Source organism: Rhinatrema bivittatum, chromosome 7, assembly GCF_901001135.1.
Source record: "Rhinatrema bivittatum chromosome 7, aRhiBiv1.1, whole genome shotgun sequence".
In the NCBI taxonomy this organism is placed as follows: Eukaryota; Metazoa; Chordata; class Amphibia; order Gymnophiona; family Rhinatrematidae; genus Rhinatrema; species Rhinatrema bivittatum.
This window is the reverse complement of record NC_042621.1, coordinates 147,152,830-147,170,468: the sequence shown is the minus strand read 5'-3', so window position 1 is coordinate 147,170,468 and position 17,639 is coordinate 147,152,830. Positions and strand designations below refer to the sequence as shown.

The 17,639-nt window shown below is 41.9% G+C and overlaps 1 protein-coding gene across 1 annotated transcript in view; it reads left to right on the top strand.

Moving 5' to 3' along the window:
* Window positions 1–17,639, top strand: part of GRID1 (glutamate ionotropic receptor delta type subunit 1) — a 2,200,418-nt gene that overhangs the window by 1,732,477 nt on the left and 450,302 nt on the right. The window contains 1 exon segment of the mRNA XM_029609310.1: window positions 16,982–17,101. Within this exon segment, the coding sequence (XP_029465170.1) occupies window positions 16,982–17,101 (120 nt within the window).

Below are 17,639 nucleotides of genomic sequence, written 5' to 3'. Positions count from 1 at the left end.
GATTTGTGCATCATCATAAAGCTATTAATCTCAGATTTTCATAGGATAGTTCTCAAAATATAGAGACTTGGCAAGGTGTAGTACAAAAATATTCTAAAATCATTTGCACTGGGAGAGACGCATGCACTGGGAGAGACGCATGCATGTCCACTGAGAAAATGTGGTAGAATAAAAAGAAAACTGCAGGCTTTCCTTCATGGCTGCTGACAGTTTTATGATGGAACATTGGTCATTTTATTTGATTAGGAGCTGCTTTGACCAATAGGGGTTTTCTATTTTTGGCTTGATATGAGGGATGGTAATAAGACAGAACTAAGTTCAAACTGTGCCAGCAAACACTCTCGAGCAATTAGAACACTGCCTCAGTCCCACCAACTTTAAAAGTGATCTTAAAGCAGTTCCCAGGTGTCAAAGACACTCAAGCATTGGCCTTTTGCCAAGCAGTGTATCCAAGCTTTGAATCAAGTCCTTTAATGAACACCTTCTGCTATGTTATTGTTTCTATTCTACTATCCTTTAAATAAATACAGTACTTGAAACAGGAACATTAAGAAGGTCTGTTGTCACTTTTTTTTCCTCCTTTGTACTCCCACATAGCTCTCCAACATCATTCAGTGAGAAGCATGACCCTTAATCCCTACGAGTTGTTCTTCTCTTTGATGCTTCTGTTTGTGTGTGAACAGTTTCTATAATTATATTTCTCTAAGAAGGAACAAGAAGGATTGTTCATGAGACAAATAATCTAGTGAATGCATAAAGCAGGGATGGCCAATAGGGATGGCGTCGGGTCCCTGTTGTAACTTGGCATTGAGCCTGGGTCTGAGCCCTGTTCTAGGCCTAGGCCAAGGCCCAGGAATTGAGACCCAGCCTTGGGCCTGGATCCAGGAAAAGCCCCAGCTTTGGAACCAAGCCTTTGGGCCTGAGCCCGGGACCGGGCCCTCTCCTGTACTGGGGCCCAGGCTTCAGGACTCAGCCTCTGGGCAAGGCTGAAATGTTGGACATTGGTCCGGGCCCTGGGTCCAGGCAGGGCTGGTGCTAGCCTTTTTGCTGCCCTGTGCGAACAATTATTGTGCTGCGTCCACCCCCCCCCCCCCCCCTTTTTCATTCATTCTGTCTTGTACATCCGGGTCTTCACCCCCTCCCCTGAAACCCATGGCCAATGCAAGAGTATTAGGTGCCCTAGGCAAACCATTTACTCTTGCATCCCACCTCCACCCTCTCCATGCACACAGTTAAGAATTATGCATTTATAATAAGATTTTACATGAAAAAGAATATTCAAAGTTCAGTCATCTGAGGTAAAAAAATATCACAACATGTATATTATATTTATATGCACTGCTTTGGTGCCAATCTGAAAACCCTACAAAAAAAAAGACACTTAGAACCTATATGGCAGGGGTCGGGAACCCATGGCTCGCGAGCCAGATATGGTTCTTTTGAGGGCTGCATCTGGCTCGCAGACAGTCGCCACACTTTCCCGCTGACCCAGCTGCTCCCCGGTCCTCCTCCGCCCGGGCTTAAAATGCTGTCAGCCCGGGCGGAACGCGGCAGGACAGCTGGAGTCAGCGGCACCGGGTGCTCTCTTCGCCCCCCGCCCCTCGCGGCCCGGAAGAGGAAGTGAAGAGTATCGGGTGCCTGCGCGGCAAGAAGAGGCCACGCTAGTGCGCTCGGCATCGGCCCGAAGAAAAGAAGACTGCAGCGCGGCTCGGAGGAAAATGAAGAGGTTCAACCGCGGCCGATGGGACTCCGCCTCCGGGAGGGCTGAAAATGAAGAGGTTAGCGTTGGGAGGAGGCTGCTGCTGCTGCCGCGAGTTCCCGGGGTGGGGGAGAGAGAGAGTGAAACATTCACTCTCTCTCACCCCGGGAACTCGCGGCAGCAGCAGCAGCCTCCTCCCAACGCTAACCTCTTCATTTTCAGCCCTCCCGGAGGCGGAGTCCCATCGGCCGCGGTTGAACCTCTTCATTTTCCTCCGAGCCGTGCTGCAGTCTTCTTTTCTTCGGGCCGATGCCGAGCGCACTAGCGTGGCCTCTTCTTGCCGTGCAGGCACCCGATACTCTCCACTTCCTCTTCCGGGCCGCGGGGGGGGGGGGGGTGCTGTGTGTGTGTGAGTGAGAGATTGCATGTATGTGAATGATTGAGAGCCTGTACATGTGAAAGAGAGTATGTCTGTGACTGAGAGCCTGCCTGTGAGAGAGAGAGAGAGCATGAATGGAAGTTTACCATTGGGAGCCTGTATGTGTAAGTTTGTGATTGAAAACCTGTTTGTGTGAAAGAGTATGTGTGTATGATTGAGATCCTTTGTGTGTGAGAGAAATCATGTGTATGTATGATTAAGAGCCTGTGTGTATAAGTAAGAGAGAGATCATGTGTGTCTGTGTGTGATTGAGAGCTGGTTTAGGTGAGGGAGCATGTGAGTATGTGATTGAGAGCCTGTGTGTAAATGAGAGAAAGAGGACATGTTTGTAAGCATGTGAATGAGAGTCTGTGTGTGAGAGAAAAAGACAGCATGTATTTATGTGATTGAAAGCCTGTGTGTGTGTGTAAGCGTGAAAAGATAGACAGCATGTGTGTAAATGTGTAATTAAGAGCCTATATAAGTGAGTGAGAAAAAACATGTGTATATGTGAGTACTGAGAGCATGTGTGTATAGGTGTGTCATTGAGAGCCAGTGTGAGAGAGAGCGCTGGTATGTGACTGAGAGAGGAGAAAGTTCCAAGCAAACCTCCCCACCTCCTGCTAATTCAGAACAATCTCAGGACACCTGGATATCAAACGTTCCCAGGTATGCAGAGCAAAAAAATTTTTGTATCCTTATTATTTTTCATTACTGGGTCTTTGTGTCTGCTATTTTGAAATATTTTGTTGGTATCTGGAAATGTTTTATATGTGTTTTTAATTATTGGATATTCCACTCATTAGCTGTTTCGAAATATGTTCTTTTTGTTAGTACAGTTTTACTGCTGATGATTTTATATTTCTTGATTTGTTTTATAAGGATGGGTGATGTTTCTTTTTTCCTTTGTTACACTGCATACAGAGACTCTGGCTTGTTGCAGTTTCCAATTCATTTTTTTCTGTATGCTTCTTGTTATGCGTTTTGGTCTCTTTATTCTATGTTAGGTGAGGGACAGCAGGTGATTCAGGTGAGGTTTTCTGCTGGCGTGTAGTTTCTGTGTAGGACTCTATAGCAGCCTGACTTGGTCCGTTTTCCTAATAGGAGATGTATTGGTGTCTTAAGGCCTGGTGTAATATTTTCAGAGACTTATTGTACTTTAAAAGTGTGATCTTACATAAATGCACACATTTACTTATATTTAGTTTTAAACATATTATATGGCTCTCATGGAATTACATTTTAAAATATGTGGCGTTTATGGCTCTCTCAGCCAAAAAGGTTCCTGACCCCTGCTATATGGCATTAGGATTACTGTAACTCATGCTGGGTGTGGGCTTAACCCTCAGAAAGCCATGTGTAACTTACAATTAAAATATAATAAGCCTCCCATATAAAAAAACAGCACTATCTGCCAGCACTTGAAAAGTAAGAACCCTATCAATGAAAAGGAAGCACTGCAAATATTACACTAGGCCCTAAAAGACCAATACACCTCCTATTAGGAAAACAGGAGAAATCAAGCTGCTATAGATTACTAAATGCTAGTAGAATATATCTCCTTGGTCACACATGCAGAACACAGGCAGACCCTCACCAAATACAGAAAAAAGAAACTATAAAGTATAAATAGAAACATGCAGGCAAAAACTGAACTGGAAACCACAAGTAAGACTCTGTATGCAGTGTAACAGTGGAAAAACAGAATCATCACCAATCCTCAGCCATTAAACAAAATCAAGAAATATAATAAATACATAAATCATAAAAGTATAAACATACTAATAAAAATAATGTTTCAAAATAGCTGATGAATGAAAGATCCAATAATTAAAAACTCATATAATTTTTTTTTAAATTGCCCAAATACCAATAAAATATTTCAAAACAGCAGATACGGCAAATAATATCCCAAAATTAAAACTAATAATTAATAAAGATAAGGATTCATTCTAACCATACCTGGGAATTTTTTATTTCCAGTCACCCTGAAATTGTTAGAGGTTAGTGGGAGAGGGATGTACAAGCTTTCTCCTCCCTCTCTTACATAGTCACACCCTCACACAAACACACATACACACATACACAGTCATACACACAAGATCTCTCACTCATACCTACATGCTCACACACACATATGCTTTCACAAATGTTCCCCCTCTCATATACACATGTTCAGACACACACATGCTCACAAACATATATGTATGTTCAGACTCACACACACATACATGTTCTCTCACACACCACATACATGCTGACACACACTATCCTTCATACATACACGCTCAGATACATACATATACACCCTCTCTCTCACATACACACACATGCTCAGACATACACATGAAGAGAAGCGGCAGGCCTGGACTCCCACTCATTCAGAAAAAACTCTATGCTCGAATCCCAAAACTTTTCCTGATATAATCTGCATAATGTATTGCTCAAAGAGAACTATTTATTCTTACTCCATCATCCCTAGAGCTTGGTCTTTTCATCTGTCTTAATGCTTCCTTTTGCACACATATACTCAGACTCACACACACACATACGCTCACACACATACACAGGTTCCATCCTGCTCAGACATATATCAGCTCACTCTCTCACACACACACACTCACACCAAAGACTATTTCGGCAGCCACGGGCCCTCCTCTTCTTCACTTCTGCCATGGGGTAGGTTGGGAATCACCTCATGGCTTTTATTCTTCAGGTTGCTTGGCAGGTTGAGACTGCCAGGTGGCCCAGCAGTTCCTTTCTCTCAAATGCAAGGCACCAAGCAGCAGCAGCCACATCCTGATCTTGGCCTCCTGGTGGGGGTCCGCTGGTAGTGGTGTCAGTGGTATTTCCTCCTGTCTGTGCAGTGAGTTGAGACTGCCAGCTTGGCAGCAGCCTCTTCCTGGCCTTGGCCGCCTTGTGGATTGGGGGCCACTGGTGGTGGCGGGAGCCACATTGTCTTCATCTTGGGGCTGACTGTGGCCCCCAGATCTCTGCTCCCTTCAGGCCACCACCCCATGCAAGTACATGGCTTGCACATTGGGTTGCGTGGGCCTTGTGTCCAGGCCAAGATTTTGGAATCAGGACCCAGCCTCCAGACCAGGCCGTGGTATTGGGCCTGGGTCTGGGCTTAGGCCTACTCAAAGCTGAAGCTTTGAGACCAGCTGGCCCTAATGCCTATGTCAAGGCTGAAGCCTCAGCCTTGCATAGGCTTAGGCTATGGTAGGTCTCTGCAACTTTGGCCCAGGCCCCACATAAGGCCTTGGCGTGGGTCGAGGCCTAGGCCTCATTTACAGATCTCCCCTAGACCGGGTAAGTGGGAGATGGGGAGGATTCTGGATCTGGCATTTTTCCAAGTGGAAGGAATGGGTGGAGGACATGGGAGATACTGGGAGGCTCCATTTTTTTTTTTTTTGGGGGGGGGTATTTCAATGTTTATTTTGTTATTTTTTCGTTTTGGGCTTTTTTTAAACCAAAGAAACAAAATAAACATTTCATACAATGAAATTCATGGGGGAAAAGCCCCCAAAACATGAAATGAAAAAGGAAACAATATGTCCCCACCTTCTCACCCCTAATGGCCCATGCTGGTTATTGAAAGCCAAAAAAAATGCATATCTATTTTTCATGACAATCAACATGACAAAGTAACTAGAGTCTTAAACCAGATGTATTTAAGTATGTCATGAATATGCATTGTAATAATGGATTCTGCTTTTTATTCTTATCAGTAAAATATCTCTGATTCTAAAATAATCTAAAATAGGGGTTATTTTGGATTAAAAAACAAACAAACAGAAAAACTCCACTGCCTCTTATATCCTTTTTCACCTCCACCTGCCTTCCTTGGATTCTCAACTCCATTTTTGTGCCTCTTCCATGATGATGAGTCCCTCAGCTGCATGCATTTTTAGCAGCTGATTCTTTTCTTCCCACCTATTCCTCTGCAAAGCTGTTCCCAATGGTGAGCCATCAGAGTTGGTGGTAAGAAAGGCAGGCAGTTTGAAAGTTGAAGGGACAAGAATGGGGAGAATGTTGAGGACTGGCTTGCAAAGAGAAATAATGGCGGGACTGTTCTGTGGAGGGAAGAGTGTGGAGTTGGGGTTGCATGGGAGAATGTTAGGTGGGATGGGAAACACATCCAATGACTATGAAATGTTAATGCTGCTGTTGGTTTCTGAGGGAATGTGAGTATTGTTTTGTTATGGCAGTAAATGTTTGCTATGGAAATGCATGTATGGAGGAGGATCTGTCTTTTATGTGTATTTATACAGTGCTGCTTTTGTCAAGAACTGCTTTAGAAATAAGCATGTACAGAGTCAAAAATTCATTTTGATTTGTTTGTTCATTTCATTAGGTTGTAGTCATTTGGTTTATTTCAAATGAAAAAAAAATTCATGTTTTATTTGTTCATTTGTTTACCATCATAGTCAATGGGGAAAGCAATACCGCCTATTTTGGGCTCCCAAATTGAAGTGTTATAATAATTTCTAAGATGGCTGATAGCAACAAACACAAGGAGTTGAATCAGTAAAAAAGGACTTTATTGAATCTTGCCCGACTCTGGCCGAGTTTCGCTCAATGAGCTGCCTCAGGGGCTTAAGAGCCACTTGAATTGGCTCAAATTAACATGAGTCTCTCATATGTCACAGTTAGAGAAACATTCAACAGCCAAACTGACTACTCGCTGCTCAACACCATTGAGTTGAGCAGCGAGTAGTCAGTTTGGCTGTTGAATGTTTCTCTAACTGTGACATATGAAAGACTCATGTTAATTTGAGCCAATTCAAGTGGCTCCTAAACCCCTGAGGCAACTCGTTGAGCGAAACTCGGCCAGAGTCGGGCAAGATTCAATAAAGTCCTTTTTTACCGATTCAACTCCTTGTGTTTGTTGCTATCAGCCATCTTGGATCGGCTACCGGTTTGTTTTCTTGGACTAATAATTTCTAATAAAACTGGTTGATAGCCATTATCAGAAGGGTGATGGTATGCCAATGCATCAAGACCATTTCAACATGGCACCAAAAGAGGCAGGGAAGAGACCAAGGACCCATAATGGAGCAAAATGCTACCAGCAGAGTCATAATTTCTCTAGACAATCATCAAAGGAGCAAAGCAGCAGCAAGAGTGGCTAGAACAACTCAAATCTCCAAAAGTGGGGCAAAGGGCATCAACAACAGTGGTATGAAACCTCCAAGGTCATAAAAGAGAGGAAAATTGGCACCAAATGTGATATGAACAGCTCAAAGTGCCATGAAGGAGTAATAACGTACCAAAAGTGCAGAAACCTTCCCAGGGCAGGGATATAGGGTGAATACAACTTAAAGAGTGGCTTAAACTCCCCAAAATATCATGAAAGATGCAAAGCAGCCTCACAGAGTGACAAAAACACCCTCAAGACTCCAAGAGAGGGGGGAAAGGCACCCACCAAATTGATAGAAATACCTAGGCAGGAAGAAACCAGAGGAAATCCCTAGAGGAGGCCTAAAGTTATGTCTATATGGCATCATTAGATGAAGGAGCAGGATATTCAGGCTTAGAGTTGGTCTTCATTGGAGGCTAAGATGCTACTTGCTAGAGGCACCAAATAATCTTTAGTCACCAGGAGGTATATATTCAAAAGCCATTTAGATGGATAATTAAAAGTTATCCATATAAATGCAATTATGGCATATTAAGCCACTTATTCATCTAAATTATAGCCAGATAAATAGTTATCTGCTTGTAATTTAGTTGGATAAAAAAGGGACAAGTTGGTGGCGTTCCAGGGAGGGGATTTGATATCTGGCTAATCTAGCTGAATATCAGGTATATCTGGCTAATTTAAATGTATACCTTTAGACTTGCTTCTGATCAAGTCTAAAGATATCTGGCTTTGTGTGGCTGGATAATGTGCAAATTAACCGGTTATCTTTAAAAGATATCCTGCTAAATAGTGCTTTCATTAGCTAACTAAATAAAAGTGCATATGATGGCCAATCCCTTCCCTCCTCCCTCTCCAAAGTTTGACATTTGGGCCCTGTCAGGCCATATTCTTCTACCCCTCAAAACCTTTTTGAAAGTTGAGAACGTGTCTGGCATTTTACACTGGCTCTGGTCCCTGGTCCTGAGTGTCAGGCGTGATCGAGCTACCTTTCCTCCCAACCACCTACAAAGAAGAATCGTGGTACTAGCCTCTCATTCCCTGGAGCCTTCACATCCTGCCTGATACCTTTTTCATCTGAGCCAGGAACAAGCAACCTCTGCCCTGCTCTCAGATCCTCCAGAGCTGTATATATATATATATATATATATATATATATATATATATATATATATATATATATACAGTGTTTGTGTGTGCACTGCTGGCTGACATTTGAGCACACAAAAAAACCTGTTATAAACAGAACAAAGAAAGTTTGCACAGCTCCTCTTCTTTTCAGTCTACGTACAGATAGGCTCACAGCACTGCTGCATCATAAAGAGATAGAAAAATCACCTGCAGTGCTTCAATATCCATTTCACTCCTACCCTACCCAGTGAACATAGATGGTAGTGCCACTGCCTCTCTGTTTCTGTCACAGAGAGTAAGAGACCAATGACTGCAGCACTGAAGATCAGAAAAAGCCCTTTACCAGTGCCAAAATCTATTTTTTAAAGCTTTTTTTTTTTAATTCAAAGAGCTTCTGAAAAGAGATCCTTCTCTGCCAACTGCTAGAGAACAAATAGAGTTCTTTACACATGCACAGACCTTTTAGTGGGAGGATAACAGCGTCACTTGATCTAGATGGCAACCATAGGTTTGTTAAAAACATGTTTCACCGTGATTTGTCCAGTCCTTGCAAAACTTGGTTGCTATAGTTATCAGTTAGACCCTACACCTATTTGACTGCTCAGTACAGTCTTACACTTGAATGGGAAACATAAGCAAATGAGAAAAAATAATTTAAATTTGTGCACATTCTCTATTTGTTGCATTTTACCCATTTGTTTAAAACAAATGCACATTTCTAACAAATAGTAGTACTATTGATTGAATGTGGTATCGGCAGGGAGCGAATAGGTATGCATGCACACTGCTTCACTCAGGACCAACATCAGAATGTATTTCCAAGCTCTAGAAACCATCTCCCTGCAGAGAAGCACTCTAGTAATCATGTGAGTGCCCCTCTAATTTTTGGCTACAGCTCTACTTTTTTCGCTACCGAAGATGGTGGCTGTCTACTCAGAATTTCTCTCCATGGAGCCAGTGGAAGACAATCTGATGGAGCATCCATGCGCTGCCTGCCATTTCTTCTCTGCCTCGGTCACACAAGAATGACTTAGGCTCACTAGAGGTGTGGATGTGCATGTGCATATTACTTCCTGCATGCAGGTACATGATTGGCCAGCTCCTATCCTGTTTGCAGGCCTGCAGTCACTCAATAATGTACCAAAAAGACTTTTGATAGGTACAAGCTACAGTATCACCATGTGCACACTTCTGCACTTCTCAGAGCCTGCACTTTAGAGCACTCAGGTAGGGTACTAATTATGACTGTATAAGCTCCAAAATTTTGCTGCCTGCATTATGCTATGCCCTGACTCTCTGTTGTCCTCCTCTACTAATATTTTCTCTTGCTCCATAGGGTCTCAGGCACATTCAGAACCCTGTGGTGCGTATTGACCAGATACAAACACACTTGCTTTCCATACTCCTCATCCTCTCACCTTCTACACATACATACACAAACACTCACACAGATACACATTCTCTGTACTACTTATCCCTCACCTCCACACACATAAACACCCCCCACACCCTGTCCAAATTTTTCCCCCTAAACACATGCACACCCTACCAACGTCTCCTCCCACCCTCCACACATACATACACACACCCTCCAAAGTCTTCCTACTCTCCACATAAACACACACACCCTCCAGACTCCACCTCCCTCTCCACATACACACACACAAACACAAACACACACACACATCTCCATAGGCACTCATCCCCCTTCAGACTCCTCCTTCTCTTTCCACACACACACAAATACACACACACACACTGTCCAAACTTCTCTTCTGTCACCTCCACGCACACACACACACACACATAGACACATACACACACCTTCCAAACATCTACCACCCTTCCACAAATACAAATACCACATGCACACACAAACACCCATCATCTATACTCCACCTCCCCTTCATACACACACATACACACCCTCCAAAGTCTTCCTACTCTCCACATAAACACACACACACCCTCCAGACTCCACCTCCCTCTCCTCCCTCTCCACATACACACACACAAACACATACACACACACATCTCCATAGGCACACACACCCCTTCAGACTCCTCCTTCTCTTCCACACACACACAAATACACACGCACACTGTCCAAACTTCTCTTCTGTCACCTCCACGAACACACACACAGACACATACACACACCTTCCAAACATCTACCACCCTTCCACAAATATGAATACCACATGCACACACAAACACCCATCATCTATACTCCACCTCCCCTTCATACACACACATACATACCCGCCAAACTCCTCTTCCCCTATACACACACACACACACTCCAAACTCCTCCTTCCCTCCACACACACACACACACATAGCCACACCCTCTCCAAACTTCTCCTCCTACTCTCTCTACACACACAAACACACATACACACACACTCCAAACTCCTACTGCCTCCTCTCCACAATCAAACACACCCAGACTCTTATAATCCTCCCTCAACACATACCCTCCGGACTAATCCTCTCCCTCTTTATGCACTGCACCCACCCTCTGGACATGTGTGAACTGGGGTTTGAAAGGAAGTTTAAGGTAGAATATTTTATGTATGTCACTGAATGTTCTATATAAATAATTGTATATCTTTGAAATTTTGTATTTCCATGTGATTATATATCATCTGAAAAATTTGGAGGTTTTGGATGATATAAGGTTAGGTATATTTACCAGATTTTTATGTTTTATGTATTTTCCTATATTTAGTAATAAAAAGCTTTCTTAAAAAATTGGACTCTTCCAAGCATGTGCTAAATAACATACGAAAGGAAACCAACTATACTATTTAGCTTGTTCTTGGAGGAGAGCAATTTTCAAAAGATTTTACCCAGATAACTAAGTAGATAACTGGGTTAAACAGAGACTGAACATTGTCCTCCCCCTGTATGGATATATGTTTCCATTCTTGAAACAGCAAAGTTGCTTTTACCTATGCCACAAGGGTGGAGTCGGGTGGGAGAAGGGTAGGGCCAGCAGAATCCCCTATGTTCTTACTATTGTGGGCTTTGCCTTTGCTGTGAAGCAGATGTAAGGTCCTTAGGTGCTGATTTATCTGTCTGTCAAGCCCCAAATTTTTCCTTTGAAACTTTTCTTGCAAGATAATGGGTAGAAATTACTTGCAGACATATAAGCTCTGCATAAATTTAAAATATTGCCCCTAAATCTAATTTGCACCTGTCTTTTGTTTGCATGCACACACATGCTAATTTTAATGCTTTTGTGCATAACATACAATATTTTGTGTAGGCTGCATGGCCTTAGCAATGCATGCTAAGCTTTAGTGCATGCTCCTCCTCATGTCTCATTATATATGAGTTCTACTTTTTCAATTAACTCCTTTGGCATGTAGCAAGATATTTCATGAATAATGAATGGAGAAAACAAATGTTTCATCTGTAGAGTAGTTTGTCATCATGGCTCTTATAATTATACCCTTCAAGTATGACATGTACATTTGGATGTAGTTTTTTTGTTAGAATACAAAATCTGTTGAAGTTATTAAAATTAAATACAAATTAACTTCCTTATTTTGCAGAAAATGTGAATGTGCGTAGTACTGTTATTCTATTCTTTTGAACCTCAGAAACTTGGGGATGAAGTACATAATCCTGTTCTTTAGATAGACCATTTCCTATCTTAAGTTATTTTGTAAAAATGATATGCATAAATTTCCAGAGATATATTTAGTGCTTCTCACTGGTTACATAATGACTGCTACACTGGTAAAAGCAGCTACATGGTGCCTTTCAGCAGATTGGGCTATATCTTAGCAACAAGATTATGCCAGAATGAATATAATCAGGCGATAACACAATTTTTGCTGAATTTCATATTAAATTACTGACAGAGGCAAAACCTTTGGGGGAGTCTGAAAACTTGTCTCTGAATAGCAGGAGAGGATGAATCAGAGTAGTGAAAGAAATAAAGGAAGGGTTTACTTAATTTATAGGGAAAACTCTTTTTTACTAGAGATGGACTATTCTTCATGTTAAAAGCAGAAATCATTTTCAAAACTGAAAGCCATAAACAAAACCACTTCCTTTTCCAGAATAGAGAAGAACAGAAATTAAGAGACTAAAATCATTTTTACTGAATCTGTGTCAGTCTGTATATACACCACTAAGACTGGGTCTTTCTTTTATTAATGATGAGATCCCAACCATAATGGATTCCTGTACAATAGAAAACTATAATAGCTGCAGGCAAGGCAATTTTGAAAGTGCTTTATAGATAGAAATGGCTTTTTTGAAAATTGCCCACCTAATCTACAATGCACATACTTTGACCTGCATACAGGAGAGGCATTCCTGAGGGTGGGATAGGGAAGGCAATAAAACTTGCATAATTTTGGATTTTCAAACCTATGCATATTGTTTTGCCCAGAAAAAGTGCTGACAGAAAATAACAAGCACAAATCACTTTGAACAGTTTTTCCATGGGTAATAATCAAAACAAAACCACCCACGTAATTTCACTTTGATTACTGATGGAAATCCCATGGGTAAAAACTACCTGTGGAGTTTGTGCCATTGTTTGATTATGGTTCCCATAATGTCTTAGAGTTGTCATCATAAAGTAAATAGTAGCCTAGTTTTGAAAGTGTACACTATATTGTATACAGACTGAGATCTGTGTACTAGTTGAGTCTGTCCATTTAAGGAGGAGGAGGGCATCATTTTATTATATGGCTTAACTGCCATATAACAAAATGGCATCCTGTACTGATAAGGATGTGCTGCAGTTAATTTACTGTGGACCTATAAGGCCTGGGCTCTGGCAGCAGGGCCTGGGCCTGACCGTAATAGAGGACTTGACCACCAAACCAGGCCCCAGCATTGGGCCTGAGTATGGGCCCTGGTCTAGGTTGACATCCATGCATTGGCACCCGGCCTTAAGGTTGGGACCGGACCAAGGACCAGGCATTGGGACCAGCCTTCAGACTGGGCCCTAACCTAGGCCTAGGCCCAGAAATTGAGATGCTCTGTCAGATTCTCAAACTTTCCAGTCCTGGGCCTTTGCATAAGGCCTTAGCATTGGGCTTGAGCATAGGCTGCAGCTCCTGCTTTGGTTTGTGGACTATGTGTAATTGAGGCCCTGGCTTTGGGCCTCAACTACACATAGGCCACAAACCAAATCGAATGTAGGCCAAGACTGCTGCATTGGGTCTCTGCCTATTCCCTATCTGATTTTAACACCCCTACGTTTGCCAAAGCTGGGAGATATGTGCGTGACTCAGCCTGGCGCGTGCTGCACAGATTTTAGAAACCATACAAATATGTGCTTATCTCCTGCTACGTGCCCAAACTATTCTTTCACATAAAGGGGCGTGGGTGGATCTGTACCACAAAGTCTGTGTGTAAGACTTTATGGGGTAGATTTTCAAAGGGTTGCGCGGGTGAGATACTCGCACAGCCCCCGAAAACCTCCCCCTGCCTCCCCCTGCATATGCTGAGCCTATCTTGCATAGGCTCGGTGGCACGCACAAGCCCCGGGATGCACTTAAGTCCCATGGCTCGAAAAAATGGGCGTTCCAAGGGCGTGACCAAGGCCTCCGGAACAGCCACCAAGCCGGGGAATGGAGAGCAGGCACGCGCAAGTTACACCAGCCCGGAGGCAGGCGTAATTTCTTCAATAAAGGTCAGGGGGTGTTTTAGTTAGGGCTGGAAGGCGGTTTAGATAGGGGAAGGTGCGGGGGGCGGAAGGAAAGTTCCCTCCGAGACCGATCCGATTTTGGAGTGGCCTTGGAGGGAACGGAGGCAGGCTGCTTGGCTCGGCACGCGCAGGTTGTACAATTGTACACCCCCCTGCGCGCGCCAACCCTGGATTTTATAACATGTGTGCGGCAGCACGTGCATGTTATAAAATCGGGCATAGATTTGTTCGTGCTGGTTTGCGTGAACAAATCTACGCCTGCGCGCATGTTATAACATCTGGCCCTATACGCGCAAACATAACTTTATTTCTGCTATGGATGATGTGTAAGTTGTGAAAAAAAAATAATAAGGTAGATAGCGGGGTTTTAATGGTCAGGGCTAATAGGGATAAAGAGAGTCAAGTTAGCTAGCTGGTTTCAATAGTCCTCTCCTTTACTGGGGCGAACTGAGAATGAACTGAGAGAACAGGTAATTGTGTCTGCATGCATATCTACTAATACCCCCCCCCCCCCACTTATCCGCTCAAGCACATGCGCAGATCAATATAAAGCTGTACGCGCATGTACGCATATATAGCTGATTTTATAATGCACGCACATATGTGTGTATGTTATAAAATCGTCGTCATCCATGTGTGTGAGATGGTAAATGTGTGCACTTGTGCAAATGCGCGTGGGTCTTAAAATTCACCTCTATGTGACGCGTTGACTTCTGGTCTAGTCCTAAGCTTAACAGGTGAGTTTTTTCACCCCAATTTTCAAAACAGGAAGAAATTCTGATGAAATTTCATTGGAATTTAAATCTTTCTATTTTGAATACAACCCAAACCAAATTGGAAATTTCTTCCCATTTCATATTTCGTTTCTCCTGAATGCCCATCCTTAATACAAAACTAGGAGAAAAAATGGAACAGCTAGAGTTCAGCTATATAATATGGGAAAAGATTTCTAATAATACAACTGTGACAACTTACCAGGAAAACAAACCACACTCATTAAAAACCTTTTACATTTTCTGAATGTGATAAGCATCATTTGGGAAGCTCATTTCACAAGAAAACTAAAATTCTATCCAGCAGGTAGATCAAGTTCATGTAGGGAATGTAATGTAATAAAATTTTATTTCAAGAAAATAATATGTAGCACAGTTCATTCTCTTGTATTGAATCTGGCGACAAGTACTTGAACAGAATGACTGATCTTCCATGCCACTCTGCCTTCCTGCCATACCCCTTATGATGTGCCTTTGTGCTATCAGCCTTCCTGCCTTATCCAGATTTTACACTTTAAGATTTTTTCTGCCACTATGCCTTGCTGCCATACCATAGATCTCACACCTTTAGGTGTTCTTCCCACTTTGGGTGGCTGCTTTGCATCTCTCATGTGGCTTTAGTGTCTTGATGCCATTCTTTCTCCTGCTTGGTCCGTTTATCAGTGCTTTTGGGGGCTTTCATGCCACATTTTCTGCTTCACTCCCCGTTCACATTGCCTTAGAATGCTGATGCCATTTTTTAGTATCACTTTGCCACTTTTGCTGGTGCCCTGTTTTGGAGACTTGGGGTATTCTTCCCATACTACCTTTCTTCTTTGATCCTCTGATAAAGCCTTAGAACTCCTGCCAATTCTGTAACCCCTTCACAGTACCTGAAAATATTCATGCCACCTTTGGTGCTACTTTGCCATAGTCTAGGTACCTTTGAGTACTTTCCCCCTTCTAATGATTTCTTCCCATAACTTTAATAAAAATTGATGAGAAAATCCCAATTCTAGAGCCCAAATAGGCTTAATGTTTTCCCCATTGACTTTAATTGCAAACAAAAAAATGAATAAAACAAATAGTTTAATTTGTTTTTTTTGCTATCAAACTAATGAAATAAATTTTAATCCCCACTAAACAAATGAATGAAACAAAACAATTTATTTTGCATATTTCTAGTCATAATATGGTTATTGAAATGTATCTCTTATGTGTTATCTTTGCAATGAAATAGGAAATAAAGATGATATTTGCTATTTCATTGCCTTTTGGGAAATTTAAAAAATGAAGGGAAAACCCACAAAATGTTGTGTGGTTTGTGCAATTATTATTTTTTTTGAGGGGGTGGTTAAAAAATGCACCTTAAAAAAAACACAAACGAACCTGGCCCAATCCTTCCAATTTCTTTAAAAATAAAGCCCCTAACCCTCCTGACCCCCACCCCCAAGACTCGCCCAAAGTCTGTGGTGGTCTAGCGGCCCATCCATCACCCCTACCATGTAACAGCAGCCCCATCACATGTTAAGAGCAAAGGCCCTCCAGTACCATTTTGACTAATGAAAGGCATCAGCCTGGGAGCAGAAGATCACTCCAGGGCTTTCTGCTAGACCACCATGGACATTGTGTGAGTTTTGGGGGGGTGTCATGAGGGTAAATAGGAGGGTTGAGAGTGTGAGGGGCTTAATATTAAAAGAAATGGGAAGGGTTGGGGCAGGTTTGTTGTTGGTTTTTTTATATGATTTTTTAAACAAAAAAATAAAACCAACGAGGGTCGACCTGAAATGGTCCACCTCCACTCCAAAAATAAAGCAATAAAAATATGTTTGAGTACCACTCCTAGTGACCAGTGAGGCAGTATATGTGTTTTTCTATAAAATGGACAACCATTATGTGTTCTTTTTATTCCATATGTAAATTCATCTAAGAAAATGTTAATTATTGGCAAAAATCATGAAATTCTGTTGTTAATATAGATTTTTAAAAAATGTAATGTAACCAATAAGCACATAACATACCACTTAATATAAAGTATTAGAAAGTCATAGAAAACAAGTCAATGCATGGTTTACAGAACATTTTTTCAGCAAAGGTAAATTGTAAATTTAAGTAGAAATTTGTTTATTTACAATGATGTTTATAATCATATTTTTTTTAGGGCCATATAACTGGATTAACTGGGATTATGGAGTTTAGAGAAGACAGTTCTAACCCTCATGTCCAGTTTGAAATACTTGGCACCAGCTACAGTGAAACATTTGGCAAAGATGTGCGGAGGGTAATGTTTAATTATTGCTACTTTTAACTGTGAATCCAGCATCAGTTTTTCAAATACAATTAATGTACACTGCACTGCAGGATTTCTGGTCTAGTCAGTCTTAAATATTTTGAGTCGTTAGAAGGTATTATGGGTAGAAATCCATGTTTTTATTCCTCTTGTGCTTAAAATTAAGAAAAAATATATTCTACTTGTGGATAGAAATGAGTGAACTTCAAAATAGGTTAGTTGACTAACCAGCTAATTCATCAAAATGCATTATGGTATTAATGCTTGCGATAACGCGTTAACACACGTGTTAATGCCATAACACGTGATAACAGTAGCGCATGGCGCAAATGCAAATTTTTGGAAGGGGTGGGATCAGGGAGGGATTTGGGCAGGATTTAGGATAATAAGGGGCAATATCACACTATGCGATAGCATAACACATGCTATTGCTGCTATTGCATGGTTTTAATGCCGGAAATGTCTACACCTTTTTTCTTGGTGTTAGACTATACGATATGCCCGAAATGGCCATAACGCAATTTGCGAT